Source organism: Hemicordylus capensis, chromosome 2 (assembly GCF_027244095.1).
Source record: "Hemicordylus capensis ecotype Gifberg chromosome 2, rHemCap1.1.pri, whole genome shotgun sequence".
NCBI lineage: Eukaryota > Metazoa > Chordata > Lepidosauria > Squamata > Cordylidae > Hemicordylus > Hemicordylus capensis.
Window position 1 is genome coordinate 133,446,269 of NC_069658.1, and position 16,112 is coordinate 133,462,380.

The 16,112-nt window shown below is 44.3% G+C and overlaps 1 protein-coding gene across 6 annotated transcripts in view; it reads right to left on the reverse strand.

The window, feature by feature from the left end:
* PALM2AKAP2 (PALM2 and AKAP2 fusion) overlaps positions 1 to 16,112 on the reverse strand; it is a 392,130-nt gene that overhangs the window by 158,384 nt on the left and 217,634 nt on the right. For all 6 annotated transcript variants that reach the window (XM_053289405.1, XM_053289406.1, XM_053289407.1 and 3 more), the window contains one exon: positions 3,603 to 3,661. In XM_053289405.1, the coding sequence (XP_053145380.1) occupies positions 3,603 to 3,661 (59 nt within the window). The remainder of the gene's footprint in view (positions 1 to 3,602; positions 3,662 to 16,112) is intronic.

Here is a 16,112-nt window from a genome sequence, read left to right on the forward strand (position 1 = left end):
CCAGAGACTTGTGTTTTGGGCGGTATGTAAGTGTTTTAAATTAAAAAAAAATAAAAAATTACCAAAGAGCCATTATTTCAAAGAATACCCACAACAGTCACAACTGTGGAGTCCAGAAAGAGTGATGGATGGGGACATGTGGCATATATACAAACAGTCTTTTGGAATGCAGTAAATCTACTGGTGATCTTATGGGGTGTGTGTGTGTGTGTGTGTGTGTGTGTGTGTGTGTGTGTGACAGGCTTCTCTCTCTTTTTTCCCTTCCAATCTCTAATGGAGAAATATTACATTTTTGTTTTGCAACTGAAATGACAGGCTTCATATAACGAAATTAGCTTAGTCTCTTGTAAACTGAGTATTCCCGGAAACAATGACCAAGGCGTATGTGAACTGACTCTTTCCCAATTAAGTACAAAAAGGGATAAACTAACTAAACAGCTGCAAGACAATGACACCCACACATTTCCTCTCCTCTCTGAACTATAGCTCATGAGGCTTTCAGGCTATATTGCTGATATAATCCTAAAGACACTTCTTATGGCTCCAATCCAAACTACGTATGTGTAAATATCCCTTGCTACCTGGGCAAAGAGGCACCATTTTAGGTGGTGGCGATCTTATATTTAGTCGAGGGAGAGCCACTCTCCCTCTTAGTTCAGCATAGTATCCCTTTCTGTGGTTGCCTCCCTGGTCTCCCTTTCTGGACTGCGAGTCCCTTTGGGACAGGAAACCATTTTCTCATTCTTTTGGTTTCGTAAACCCTTTTGAGAATCTTTTGTCAAAAAGTGGTATATAAATATAACAACAGCCTTCTAGGCAGATATTCTGAATACTGCTGATGAGAGGGCAAGGAGAGGAAAGCAACTTCACCCCCCTGCCCTGAACAGCTGTATAATAACCAGAGCAACTCATGTGCAGCCTCATCTGCTGGAATAGAATGCAGAATCGCGTGTGTAGCAGCCAACAGAGCATGCATTTCCCCATCTGGGTAGGGATAGTTAATGGAAGCCAGTTACAGATCACACATGTGATCTGTAACCAAACTGAACGAGCATGTATACAATGAAGAAGACGGAGGAGAGGTTTCTTCAAAATGATCTGCAAAGAAATGTTGCCCAGTCTCTCTATTTTATTGTGCATGTAGTTTTATCAGCCTGTAATATATATAGCAAGGGAAGCGTTGCTCAGATTAGACACAAATTCATGGTTTTAGTACCCTTTTCCTCTGTTAGTATTGGTGGTTTACTAGTATGCCCCTGAATTTGCTACACTGTTCTGTTTGTTTTCTCTGTAACAGTGCTTTGCTGATTTTGCTCACACTGCATGAGGAATAACACTGAGTCAGCTTTCCTATTGCAAAGCGTTGCCAATGTAATTAAACTTCCTTATTCAAGAGAAGATCTTTATTAAAAAGTGAAAGAAAAAACAAATAAACAAGGGAAATCCTTTGAGCGAAAAATCCCCACAGCAAAACAAAACACTCCCCAGTCACGCAACCTTGCTTAAATCATGTCATTTCTTTGTTTGGGTGCTATCAGTTAAATTGTTTTCACTCATTTGTGTGGGTTTTAAACATGACTTTCAAACACCTAATTAATGAGAATCACCACCAAATCCTGCTCTTCCCTGATATTCATGAATATTAGAGCGTTGGCCACAGATTGCACATACCTTGTACAGAATACGTGAATAGGACTTGACACTGATATTCATGAGCATCAAGTCTAGTTTGTTGGAGATGCAGCTCCTGATGGCATCAGCTCTTAGCACCAGCAACCCCGTTGACCTCTAGGGGCACTAGGAGGTAGAGATAGTGAGCAAGAGAATCCCCTCTCTGACAACACTTTCTCTACTCTACTTCCCCTTTGTTAGACTGATGGTCTTAGGTTTCATTCTCTCACCTGGGGAGAGAGACCTCCTCCTTCTCCCTCTCCTCTTCCTGTATGTACCTAGCAGCAAGACACAGAGAGCTTGGATGGGAGATTTCTTTATCTACCCCAGCTGCAGTGGAAGTGCACAGGTAAGGAGAGTGCTGCTAATTAATGTTGAGGTGAGTCTCACAATTAGTAAGACCTGCCTTAAAACAGTTTGCCGAGAGAGCGGGCTAGCCCACTCTCCCCGCAGACAATCCTCAGACAGCCCTGGGCGGCCAGATTGGCTGCCCACACGACTGCCGGATCTGTCACAGAGCCAGCAGGGGCAGCAGGGATCGGGGGCTGCACGCCCCCCAGAAGTTCCAGGATGCTCCGCACAAGCGTGCAGGGCATCCTGGTGAGACCCCCAGGGCCGGGAGGCAATACACGACCAAATAGACGGGGTTAGCGGAGCGCTCGCTCCACTAATGTCGTCCAAGGGGAGGGGGAATTAGGAAGGTTTGCTGCCGGGAGCCATGCGGCTCTCATGGGAGCACACGATGGGGCAAAAGTGGGCTAGGCTCCCTTAGGCTGCTTTTGCCCGATCATGAGAATCTCCTCATTGTCTGGTGGAGACATGGAGTTAATCCTGGGCTACAGACTTAGAATGAGTGTACTTCATTGAGGTCAATAGAAAACAGCTGTGGGGCAGGCGCACCACGGTATCGTCTTTATTATTAATAATTTATAGTTTTCATTTAATCCTTTCACATTTTTCTCCTTATACATTTTGAGACAAGCAGAAGAAAATTATAAAGGGTTCAATGAACCGTGTAGATTAATAATAATCATGATAATAACGATAATGTGGTGGTGGTGGTGGTAGTGGTTATAATGGCTTAGTACAGGGTTTCTTAACCTTGGGCCTCCAGGTGTTGTTGGACTACAACTCCCAGAATCCCCAGCCACAAGGCCATGTCTGGGGATTCTGGGAGTTGTAGTCCAACAACATTTGGGGGTCTAAGGTTAAGAAACCCTGGCTTAGTACATTGTTTCATTGGAATACCACAGCTATTTTCTATGGACAGTCTTGATTGCTACAGCTGTGTTAACCTTTCTATTATACTGATGTACAGCTGCTCCACACCTTCTTTTCTAGGAATGTGCATAGAAAGCAATGCAACTAGACTTGGCACAACCCAAATGTTTCTCTTTAACAGGCTAATCCGTTTAAGATGATGCCGATGCTGTTTTTCTAGTTCTACTCTCGCCATTGTGCCTTGTCCCTTCTTTCTCCCACCTGCTTCTCCCACTGGTTGTGGGGGCAAAATGAGAGCCCTGTTAGCAACTGGCTTCCCTCCATTGTACACTTTGAATTGGAAAGCAACTGGAAGGTAGACAGAAAAATCCAGATGCTAGATCTTGATTTCACAATGAAACAACAAAAGCAGCAACAGCAGCAGCAGCAACACTTGCCTGTTGCAGTATCTCTGATCTCATTTACAGTCACCTCCAGAACAACCATTACATTTCACAGCTACACAAAAAGAGCCTGTAAACCGTGTACTCAAACGCCTTGCCAATGACCTCCCAATATATCTAGGCTATTTCACATCCAGTTTATAATACTACCTTAATGAATATAAGCTACAAAACACAAGCCGCCTCACTCAATATATTGGCTGCTGAAAAGCACTCAGGAAAACACGTATTCATAGCTTGTTGACAAGTAGATGGGTATCAACTCACCACTGCCATCAGTTCCTCCTCCCTTAGATCCTGGGGCCACACATTAAATTCCTTTGTTTCTGTGAAGAAACATGCATTGTTTTTATTCATAGGCCATTACAAAACGAACACGTGCCAGAAATTATTAGTATGAGTAAAAACCAGGCAAATTAAATAATAACAGCACAAGTTGCCATTTGATAGAAAATGGCCAGGTTCACACATAATGCAGAAACTGAGATCGCCCCTACCCCAAAATATGTAGGGAACCTGAAGCTGGCACTTCAACAATCACATATCTCCGTTTGTTGGAAGTAGCTGAGTTCAGCCAAAGGTATTGCCCGTGGTTGGGCCTCCCAGCAAGGCCCTGCGTGCTATCACAGCCTGCCTTGCCCTATGACTGACAAGCCTTCCCTATATCAGCAGCCTTGTAGCCATTGGTCCCAATGGCAAGAGGGGCAGGCTTGCCTGGAATGAACCAGAGGTGTTTCATGAAGCATATGGATTCAGACATAATGCACACCTCAGGGCAAGCAGCATTTGCTTTGGCTTGTAATCTTGGGTACATAATCTTGGTTACACATCTCTGTTTGATGCCCCCCAGGTGCACCTCAGATCCTTGCCTTGTTAAGGTTGCCTTCTCCCCTGGATTTCCGGGTATCGACCAGATTTTAAGCATGTCCCTCAGTGTCCAGCTAGGCCATTAGCTTGCCTGGATTCCCAGCTTTCTTTCTTTCTTTCTTTCTTTCTTTCTTTCTTTCTTTCTTTCTTTCTTAAAGTTAAGCTCTAGCCCTTGTAGAAGCAGAGTTAAGGAGCAAAATGTGCGGTCACTATTCAGTTCAACCACTGGTCTTTGGGAAAGTCAGGTGAAGTACAGGAGGTTGGCTGGGAGAGGTTCACAAAATAAGTAACACCCCTGAGGAATGTTGCTTTGGTTTTTTGTCAGCAGGGGATCTCTATGGGGCAGCCAAGAGGATAGCTTGATTTTGATGTAAATCACTGTCTACCTGTGTATTGTAATGTTTAAGGTTTTTGGCTTTGTAGTACAATCTATTCTATGCATGTCTACTTAGAAGTAAGCACTATTGGTTTCAATCAGATTTTATCCCAAGTACATGTGTATAGGATTGCAGCCTTAACTGAAAAGCTCAGTGAATTTTTGTTCTATTGCTGCTATTAATATCTCAGTTATTTTCTACACATTTTATTTTGGGTTTTTTGTGTGTTTTTATTTTGTTTTGAGCCACCATGAATTCTCCCTGCCCCCTGCTCTTTTTCAGCCTATACTAGTATTTTAAATCAAAAGGAGTCATTTTAGTGTTACAGTTTATGTGCTTATCTCAGGATGTAAATAGTGACCATGACAAGACCTGTGCATGAAAACTTTAATCCCTAGCACCAGTTTTGTAGGGCCAATTGTAGAATTTAGTGGTACTGAAAACACACTCAGTACTGCTCCTCAGCATGAACTTTGATTTGTTATCTTCAGCTTATCTGGTATCTTCACCTTCACCAGTAAATAGCATATTAGGGTACTGGAAAATTGAGTGGGGTGGTAGTCTGCAGTTGGTGAGCAATTCATGACAGCACTACACACAGTTAAGTAGATACAGTTAAAAACTGAACTTGTACATTAGAAAGTGTTGGGATATAAAGTCTGGGTGTTTAATGCTCAGGTAAATGGCCAGGTAAAGAAATCCTCCCCAACTACTGTTGGTAGATATCCAGAAGAAATGCAACAGATAATTTGCATAATATGCCATTTTTGTGAGCTAATTTGCATAAAGTGCAAATTAGGGTGCCCAGATTTGGAATGCTTGAATATGGCAACCACAACCCTACTTGGCATGGGTTCAGAGAGTCACAGACAAGCCGGCGACCAACTTGGCCAGAAGGTTCTGCATTACATGTGAACCCGCCCATTTTAATACGAAGTCCCACACAAGCAGTTCCAATTGCAGAAATTGTTTGGGGCCCAGATATATATTATTTGTGAGCCAAGTTCTGCTTGAGGGGTTATGAAAGCTGCCTCATATCAAGTTTGCCCATTGGTCCACCTAGCTGATTATTGTCTGCTCTAACTGGCAGTGGCTTTCCAAGGTTTCAGGCAGCCAGGAGTCTTTCCCAGCCCTACTTGTAGTGTGCATGGACCGGTCCGGGGCCATAGAAAAGGCCTCTGGACCGGTCCGGAATTCTGGCGGTTCGGCGGGGGGGGGGGGAGTGTGTCTTTAAGGGGGGCGGTATTACTTCCCCCCCCCCCGCTGCTCTTCCTCCTCCGGCGCTGGACTTTCCAAAAACGTTCTTGGAGCAGCAGAGTTCCTCCCTGCCGCCCCTGCCCCCATCGTTGTCTGCAAAGGGTTAAAGTAGAAAAAGCTGGCGGCGCGCATGCGCCCTTCGTGGGGAAGAGCGGCGGGGGGGGGGTAAGTACTACCACCACCCGTTAAAGACACACTCCCCCCAGTGCCGGACCACGCCTCCGTGGTTCCGTGCACATCCCTAAGCCCTACCTGGAGGCTTTACAGACTGGCCTTTTATGTTGAATCCACTCTGGATTGGAGTGTGCCAGTCCACATATTAGCTGGATTTACCCTGAAGTCCCTGCGGGCTATCAGGGACTAGGACAGACAGGACTTTGTTTTTCCCTGAATGGAGGCTGTGCATTCTGGCTTAGCCCAAAGTATATCTGGCTTTAAAAAATCCTCTAGTTTCAGAGGCTTGGGGTGGGGATGGACTGGGTCTTCTATAATGCCCCACAGTTTCTCTGTGATGTGTGGGGTGGCCATGCCAGTAAATCGGTGTTATTAAAAACTCAATAAAGGGGAGTTTGACAGCTGTTTGGGGTATGGTCTGCTCTAAGTGATTTGCAATTGCAAGCTCTGTGGGGAGGAGGTCTTGTTGCAGATTGGTGATACTCCATTGAGGAAGTCCAGAAGGGGAGGGGGAGGGAGAAATTCCTGAGTTAAACACAAGGACAAACTGCAAAATGTGTGTCTTCCTATGTTTTACATAGGCTTTAGATATGCAGAATATCCATATAGCCTGAGCCCTTTTTTTGTCTGAGCTGATTCCATTAGGTGTGTTGGGGGGGGGGGACATGAGGTGATGAAGGCAGTCACTCACAAAGGCAAGGATTAAGCCTCCTGCTGTTTGATCCAGCTGCTTGGCAACTCATTACGCCATCCTTTGCTCTTAGCTGTCAAACTAAAACACACACAGACACTCCCTTGCCTCTTCCTCTGTGGTGTGATTTGTGATTGGTTGGAGGAAAAACACGGAGCAAGTAAGTGGGAAAGCACAGGAAAAAGATCTGCCAGGGAGTGCAGGGAGTTGCCGACAGCTATGTGAACTGTCAATTTAATCCCCCGAATTAGACATCTTGCAAATCTGCTGCGAAGTAGATTCGCTCTTCAGATACCCTGCAGCATGAAGCCATGTGTGAATAACTCCCTGGAGATGCCAGGGATTGAACCTGGAAGCTTCTGCATGCAAAGCAGATGCTTTACCAAAGAGTGACGGCCCTCTCCCCTTGCCATTTGCCCACCTCTGCCTCAGAGGACCAAGGGACATCACAGCCCCAAGGTGCAATCTCCCTGTTGCTTCTGGTTTTTATTTGTTCTGTTGTAGTCATGCATCTCCTTCTCTGTTTCCTCTTAGGAAGACCCTCAAGACCCACCTGTTTTCTCAAGCTTTCTCAGGCTTTTAACTGAAATCAGTTTTAAACTGTTTTAATGGTTTTATCCCATGAGATTGGTTTAACTTTTTATTCTGTGAAATTATTTTGTTTTTACTCTGTTTTATATTTGTCATGCTTTAAATTGCATACACTGCCTAGAGATGCACACGTCAAGAGGCCTATAAATAGGATAGACAGACACGTGTGCAAAACCAGGAGAAGGGAGCCCAGCCTGGCTTTGCACACACGTGTGAACTGCTGGGATCATGCCCGATCCCAACGGCACCACAGTGACAAACTTGCCTATGAAGCCTCCCCTCAGAACAGTTGAGAAGAGTGAGTGCTCTCCTAACCCTGTTTGAGCGATCATGTGTCAGCCACTGGCAGGCACGGGGAGGAGGGATTCCCATAATGCACTGTGGATAATGCAACTTGCAAGGTGCATTATTGGAGATCCAGTGGGCAGGGTGATGCGTCCCAGCACCCTGTCCCTCGGAGCTGCTGGCAGGAGCTGGTGCTCATCTGGGCAGGGGATCCACCTGCCCAGGGACATCACAAGGATCGTCTGTAGGGAGGTAAGTGCTTCCGGGCTTCTTCCCCACAAAACGGGTAGCCTTTTCTCACTGCACGCGAGAAGGGGCTCAGAGTGTATGTGCATTTATTTTATGTAGGGAGGCATAAAGAATTCAAAGTTTTGATCAGCAAATTTTTACTGTGGCTTAGATCACTGCATAAACAAACTAAACGCATTCCGTTCAAGATGGCAAATTGAATGAGCACCAGTCCAAGTTACTATTACTGATGTTAATGTTCATCTCTCTTTTCATCTGACGGTGTCACCGTGAGATTAAATGAGGCATAGCTGCTGCAGGGCGGCTCCATCAGCACTATCTAGCCAGGCAGGCAGCTTTTGATCTGCCTGTGTGCTCTCTAGCTTCACTCGGGGCCAGCGCACTGCTGACTTATTTGTTTCCATTGATTCAGTGTTGATTTCATCTGTGAATAGTGTTTTGGATGGTTGATAGAACAGCAACAATCAGAGAGAGGAGGCAACAGGATGGAAACAACACTGAGGTAACTCGTCATCTTCACAAAGGCAAAGCAAAGGGTGGTGGGAATAGGGAAGGAAATGGGCTCATTAAAGATGAAGGGCACTGATGAAGGGGAAAGAGGTGGAGAGAACTCCCCCGACCCTTTTGCAATGCTAGGACCAGGGGGCACCTCCTGAAACAGATTGCCAGGAAATTTAGGACTGACAAAAGCAAGCGATTTTAAATAAAGCACATAATTCATCTATGGAATTCTGTGCTGCCGGATGTGGTAGAGGCCACCTGCTTGGATGGCTTCAAGCAGGGCTTAGACAAATTCATGAAGGGCAGGTCTATCAATGGCTACTAGTCTTGATGGTTATAGACTACCTTCAGGTCCAGAGGTAGGCTGCCTCTGAATCCCAGTTGCTAGGGAACAACAGCAGGGAGAGGAGGCTTGCCTTCATCTCCTGCTTGTGGACTTCCCCTGGTGGGCCACAGTGGGAAACAAGATGCTGGACTAGATGAGCCTTGGGCCTGATCCAGCAAGGGTCTTTTTATGTTATTAAAATCATGCCTGCTGGTTAAACCCAGATATTACTCTCCTACACATGCAATCAACAGTTTGGCCAGCAGATATTAGGGGCAAATAGATCCCAGCTTAATATAGTTTTTAAAATGAGGTAAGCAACTCCAATTTAAAATAAACATTATAATTGTATTTTATAGGATAGGGTAAACAGCAGGGATACAGGGATGTATCTGGGGTCTTTCCTTGCTTCCAGTGTTGATCCCTCCCCTGTGGGATCTAAGAGACCCCGATGTGTCCCTTACTGTACTCATGTACTTTCCCTCTCAATTCATCTCCGGAGGCATGCATGGGGGGGAGGGGGGACCTGGAAGGGATAACACCATCTCGTGTCAGCTGCTTGATCTAATTGGCTACTGTGCTGTGGAACAAGAGTGTTAATATGTTAGTGCCTGTATGTTTTGCCCCTTAGGGTAAGTTGCTCAGGGTGGGTGGATTTGGATCAGGAAAATGGCACCAGGTCTCTTTTCCCACCATGTGGGAGAGTGAAGCCAGGTGGAGAGACAGCATGAACATTTTGTGATTGGACTCATTTTGTCTCTCCCAGGTGGAGAGACAGCATTAACATTTTGTGATTGGCAGAGCTTAGTCCTGGCATCTATTTTCAATAACAAAGCTCAACACAGGTACATATGTACTAAGAATAGATTAAAATGACCTGAGAGGCTACAGAGCTCATTTCGCCATATCCTTTCCCAGGCTGAACCAGGGCATGAAACCAGGGTGCCCAACAAGGCAAGGATCCAGGGAGGACACTGACCTTAGACAGTTCCAATGGGGAAAGTGGGCCAGGCCCTCAAGAGAGCTTGGTATAACAATGTGAGAGATGCTGCTCCTGCTGATGCCTGGAGGTGACTTTTGGTTTTTATGCCTACTGCCAGGTAGAGTGGATTGGCCCCACCCCGCTTCACTGGGGAATACTCTTAAAGGGGGCTTGTCTAATTTTCTAAGTGTGGTCTCTGGCACCATTGGGGGGCCTCTACTTGGGCTGGCAGGTCCTCAAGCAACTCCTCCCAGTCAGAGGATGAAGACAGAGCTGTGTCCTTGGGTCGTGATGGGGGTGCTGGTCAGGACCAGATTAAAGTCCCTGTAGGCCCTAGGCACAATCATAATCATAGGCCCCCCAAAGAGAGATCTATAGATAAATATTTGCATTGTGTACAAAGTATAGGTCCCCTAATACTGGGGTGTCAATCTGCTGTCATTTTGGCTGTATCAGGCCCACAGAGCTCAACTGACCAGCCCTCATGAAGCAGTCCCAGGACAAGTTGCCGCTGCTGCCACTTTTCTCTATATTGTACTATTTTATTGTGCTGTTAAAGTAAATCATCTAAAGCAACTTATTAAGTTTGATTTAGCAGTTTTCTTTTCTCGTTTTTTGAGTCATCTGAGATTGGGGGGGGGGCTTAAACTTTTTTTTAGGCCTTTGGGAGCTTCGTAGGCCATAGGCACTGTGCCTATTGTCCCTAATGGATAATCCATCCTGGTGCTGGTTCTGGTTCTCTTGATGAGGAGGGTCCTGGCAGTGCAGGGTCTGAACTGCAGGTTCCCCCCCTTCTCATCCCCTGAACTATCTGCCTCATCCCCAAATTAGGAGGTTCCAGATCTGGGTTCATGGCACATCACTGAGTAGCTACAGAGAGGCATGAACATATAAAGCTGACTTATACAGAGTCAGGACATTGATCCATCTAGATTAGTATTGTCTGCACAATGCTCTGCAGGGTTTCAGATAATGGTCTTTCTCAGCCCTACCTGGAGATGCCAGGGATTGTACCTGGAAGCCACTCTCTTGCAGCTTCCCATCAATAATATGGAGCTAATACTGCTGAGCCACCATCGAGGATTGTTAGACCTCCATAAGGTGTCTTAAGAAAATGTATTTGAATTGTTTTGAATAATGAGAAGTACAAATTACTTCTAGGTAATTAGTACTTCTCAGTACTAATATGCTCATATGATTGTTGTGTGCTTTTGGGCTTAACCAGGGTCCTGATGAAACTGCAAATCTTTTGTGACTGTAACATGTTATAGATTATCATATGTTGATCATACCATCCCATCAGACTACAGAATGACATTCTCCACTATGTTGGCCAAAGATATTGATTGCAGCTGTTGCCCTGTGAGAGCTACTGACAACAGCAATTTAGATAATTTGCACTCTAGAGCTGCTTATTCTTTCTGAAGGAGTTACCACCAGTATGCAAGAAAAGGAAGTTGCCAGGGAAACCCATGTGAAATATTTCTGTGGCTTGAAAATGCCCTGAGAAAGACTTCCTATATTAATACAGCTGACATCTTTTGAAAATCTGCCTCTTCAGTTCATCAAGTGGTCATAAAAGGGCCATAATAATGGTTGCTTCATTATATTTCAGATCCTCTCATGTCAATGCACGATCACAATGCACAATTGTCTCCCACATGGAATTATTTTCTTCTTTGAGCAGCTACGTAAGAGATCATGTTTATCAGATAACTAGCAAAGTGCCCATCTTTACAATGGCTGGTGTGTGTGTGTGTAGCGAGGGCCTGTATATTCCAAGGACTTCTGAGAGCAGTGTCTGGGGCAGAGGGACAACTTTTACATCCCAATAGGATGCAATAGGAGCCACGAAGAACCAAGCCTGCCGCCATCTGCATAGCTCTTTAGCTACTTCAGAACTTCAGTGTGACTTAGCAACACAGGTTCTACACTATTATCTTTCCCCCTGAAAAATGTGAATAAGAATGTTGCAAACATCAGCACCCTTTTTGAAGGGAACAAGCAAAATACTATAATTACAATCACGTAGAGGCTAGTCTCACGCACACCCTAACTCAGGCTGGGGAAGCCCAGCATGGGTTAGGCTGTGCATGAAAACTGCCAAGATCACCGCCTAGCCCTGCTTTTAAACCCGGCTCTTAGCCAGGGTGAAGGGCTCGAGCAAGCCCTTAGCCCAGGCTCCAGGATCGTTTGTTTGCTGAGGCTATGACCCACCTTCCCAGTCATGTGAGCAACCTCATAGACTATTATATGCAAAATTAAAATGGGTGCTCACATTGCATTTATTCCACAACCCACCCACCCATCCCGGTATCATTGTCAAGTAAGAAGAAGTGTATAAATCAGCCTTTGGGTGATCTCATTACCTGGATTTGAAAGGATGACTTGAGAAACCATTTGGCCTCACATCGACATGCAGTTAGAGATTATGGCTATGGTAGTCCAACAAGAGCTGGAGAGCTTCCGCTTTGCCACCCCTGGCCTTTAGCACGCAAGGAAATGTTTCTACACAGCACCGATTATCATTGTTTCTCCAGTCAGATACATCAGACGTCCATTTACAGCAGGGTGGACTGGAGATGGCTGTTCCACATGAGAACAATCACCAGAGAGCAACATTTAAATCTGAAACTCTCGAGAGGTAATATGCTGAAAAAACTGTGGCCACCGTACAGCAGCAATTCAAAAGACTAAAAGTAGTTTAGTTAAGACAGTCATACACTGACAAATGGCCAGCATGCTTCACCAATTCAGTTAAAATGAAGTTTATGAGCCTCACTGGACTGGACTGGACCAAGTAATATCTCATACCAACTTCACACATGCACAGCAGATATGATTAAACTGTTCACAGATTGGATGGTTCCACTTCAGACTGCAGATGAGGAATTGATCATCTGAATATTCTCATGTAAAAAACAAACCAAAACAAACCTTCCTCCACATATGCAACTAGCATGTTTCTATATTGTTTTATGGGATCTGAAACAGTATTTTAATTATGCTTTTGTATTTTAAATCAGTTTCATATTGACTTTTTATTGTTTCAGTATGTTGTAAACCACCTTGAGGTTATTTGTAATGAAAGGTGGCATATGTATAAAAATAATAAATAAATATCAGGGAGAAATATCAGGCTTGATCCTCGACATCAGGTCTTCTATAAGGAAGAAGTGGGTTTTAAAAGAAAAAATGTTTTTTTAAAAAAATTGATTTAGATTGTGAGTCCTTTTGGGATAGGGAACTATTTTATTTTTCTGTGTCAGCCACTTTGAGAATTCCTTTGTTGAAAGGTGGGATGATGATGATAAATAATAATAATGTGGAGAAACATTGAGTCATAATTTACCTACCTGCAGTCTGAAATTGCACACGTCCATGAAGTGGTACCACCTCAGCTGCTGTTTTTGTGAACTAGACCTCCAGTGTGACCTGCTGGAGTCCCATGTTTTCTCCCCTCCTCTGACTTTGGAGTGCTTTCCTTTCCTCTGGGATGTCACGGATTGCCACAAGCAGATGTTGTGGATGTTGTATGGCATAGATTTCTGTGCTGGCAGGACAATTTTCCTTGGAAGACTCAATTGATTGGTTTTGTTCATGTTCTGGCCAGACTGAAGATATTTTTTATTTGGAAGGCAAATAGCCCCAGGTGGATTAGGTCATAACACTCCATTGGCAACCGTGGCAAGCCAGGTAATAGGGATGCATCTGAATTGAACTGCAGTTCGAAGTGTGGTTCAGGATCTTTTTGGGAAATTAAAAAGGGGACTTTAAGAAAAAGGAGAGCAGATGCTTACCTGCTCTCCATCACCCCTTCTAGATTCCAACACCATGCTGACCATGCAAATGGCACTCGTGCATGCATGGATGCCTTGTGTGTGCTGACAGCGTGTAGGGCTTTTTGGGACCAGCGTCATCCCAGCTGGAAGCTGGACGGGGCGACAGAGAGTAGGTATGCACCTGCTCTCCTTTTTCTTAAAGTCTCCTTTTAAACTTCCCTAAAAGTTCCTGAACTGCAGTTTGGGCACATCCCTAGCAGGTAATATCTAGAAACCTGCTTTGGAAATCCTCACAAGAATAGATATTTTTATAAATTACAATCAGGGGGGGAAATATCTTTCATAGCTAGCTTGTATTCAATATGCATGATCAATCTGAAAGTTTTTACTGCAGCCCATGATCTAGCAAAAGTGGAATGCTGCTTTTCCATTAAAAACTACAGTATATCCTTGAGACACAGGAAATTAATCTGCTGGGATTATTCTAGCATTTCTACCTTTTGGTCTTAAGGTAGGTGCATGTGTAAACTGAAAGCCAGTTCCAAAAAGAAAAGAAAGAAAGAAAGAAAAAGCGAGATCTTATATACTCTAAAGATTATTCACATTATATTAAGTTCCAGAGAGCCATTTTCAACTGCTGTATACCTTCTTTCTTAGACAATTTTGACTTAAAAATAAAATTATGTTGCCACAATTGTTGGAGATGAACTTCCAGTGCTTCAACCTTTTGCACCAACTGTCCTAATGACCACTAGGGGCATTGGGAGTAGAGACAGTGAGTCAGGGTCTCCCTATCTGTCCCTACTCTATGATCCCTGAACTGACTCTGCAGCACTTCCTGTGCTGAGTCACAATCCTTCCTTTCCTCCTAGAGAGCAGATGGAAACATCTCTCTCTCTCTCCTTACCTATCCACTATGTAGTCCTTTAAATTAGAGTTAGGTCTTTCCTATCTAAGTGTATTTAACCAATAAATGTTTAGTCACACAAGGATCTCCATGTGTTTTCTCTAAATAGCTGCAATATCCAAACCATCCTCTGCTACCTACACTGTAACTGGAGTGTGTGCTCATTCCTTAGTGCTCTGCTGTTTTACCTATTGTGGGTAAAAATCAACAACCTCTAACAACAATTTCTTTTCTGTTAAAAATATTATGAAAGTAACCCCTAGACCACATAGTAATGTTATAGGTTTGAGAACACACTTCCACTTCAGTGTCTTTCAGTCAGTTCTCGATAACTGATGCTCTATAAATACAGAATATGAACTTTTCCTCCAGCAAACAAAGGCCTATAATACATTGCTATGGGCTATATCTTAGAAAAGGAATAGTTGGCAATGTTATTGCATCCATTTCAAATATACTTCCTTTTCTACTTCTCAAACATAGCCAATGACATTAAAACAAGCTATAATACATGTTTGTTTGCTTGTGTTTCATTGTCCTGACATATATTATAATATATCTCTTCTCAGCCATCAAATCTAGAAAGCGATACAAATCCAGCATTCTTATGTCCATTATGAATACTTCCAATGTGTTGTCAATGTCCAAAAAGTCATTACAATAATATGGCTCTCTGATAGTGTAGCAATATCCTGAAAAATTCTGTCCTCAGGGACAGTGAAGTGAGGTAGTTGCCTCAGGCAGCAGATAACTGGGATGCCAGCAAGGCGGCAAGATGCCTTCCAGGCCTCACTTAAAAAAATTTTTTTAAGGAAAGTAGTGGAGGATGGTGTGCACAAGAGGAACAGCTTTGGGCACCCTGCCTCTGACCCACAGAGATCTTGAGCTTCTTTGAATTCCCTTCCTTTCCTCCAAGTACAGCTGCTTCCACAAACTGAACTATGTATGCATCTGTGTCTACCCATGCATTGGTTGGTTGGTTGGTTGGTTGGTTGATTGATTAAATGCTGTCAAGTTGGTGTCGACTCTTAGTGACCACATAGCGACCCATGCTTTGTATATATATAAGGTCCCAAGTTCAACCCCAGCATCTCTCAGATTGCAAGCTAAGGAAACCCTCTGCTTGAGATCTTGGAGAACCAGTGCAAGCTAGGAATGGACCAGTAGTCAGACTCAACACAGGCAGATTCAGATTGTCTCGCCCATTAAATCCAATTGGCCAAAGTTCTTAAATCGTATCAGAAGCAGAGGCGCTGCACTCCTGTGGCGGATTGTATTTCCTTGTGAATTCTCCTATCAAATATACCAACTTCCGGCCTCACTTCTCATCTATAAATCTACCACCCTTTCTCCCATCTCATACATTTGTTCAGTATGTCTAACTTAAGGTTCGCTATCATGACAATTTAACCTGACTATTCCATGATCCGTGTTGTGAGTCCAGGACCTTGGGCAGTAGTGGATTTAAGCAGAGGCAGAGTAGGCACTTGCCTACTGTGGCAAAATTTGAGGAGCGGCAAATTTTGTCACACGTCAGATTTTGCCACCCCTCTCTGGGGGAGAGAGAGAAAGCCCCCCCCTTTCCTCCTTAAAAACCACTGCTGTGAGCAGTGGGATAAAGTCAGAAAAGGCCGCATGGTGGTGGCTGCAGGGAGGAGGGCAAGGGGAAAGTCCCCCCCCACCTTTAAAACACTGCACAAGTGACAGGGCGGCAGCGGTTGCAGCAGGGAGGGTGGTAGTGGGCTGAGGGGAAAGTTCCCCCTTTTAGCAACTCAGATGACTGCATGCC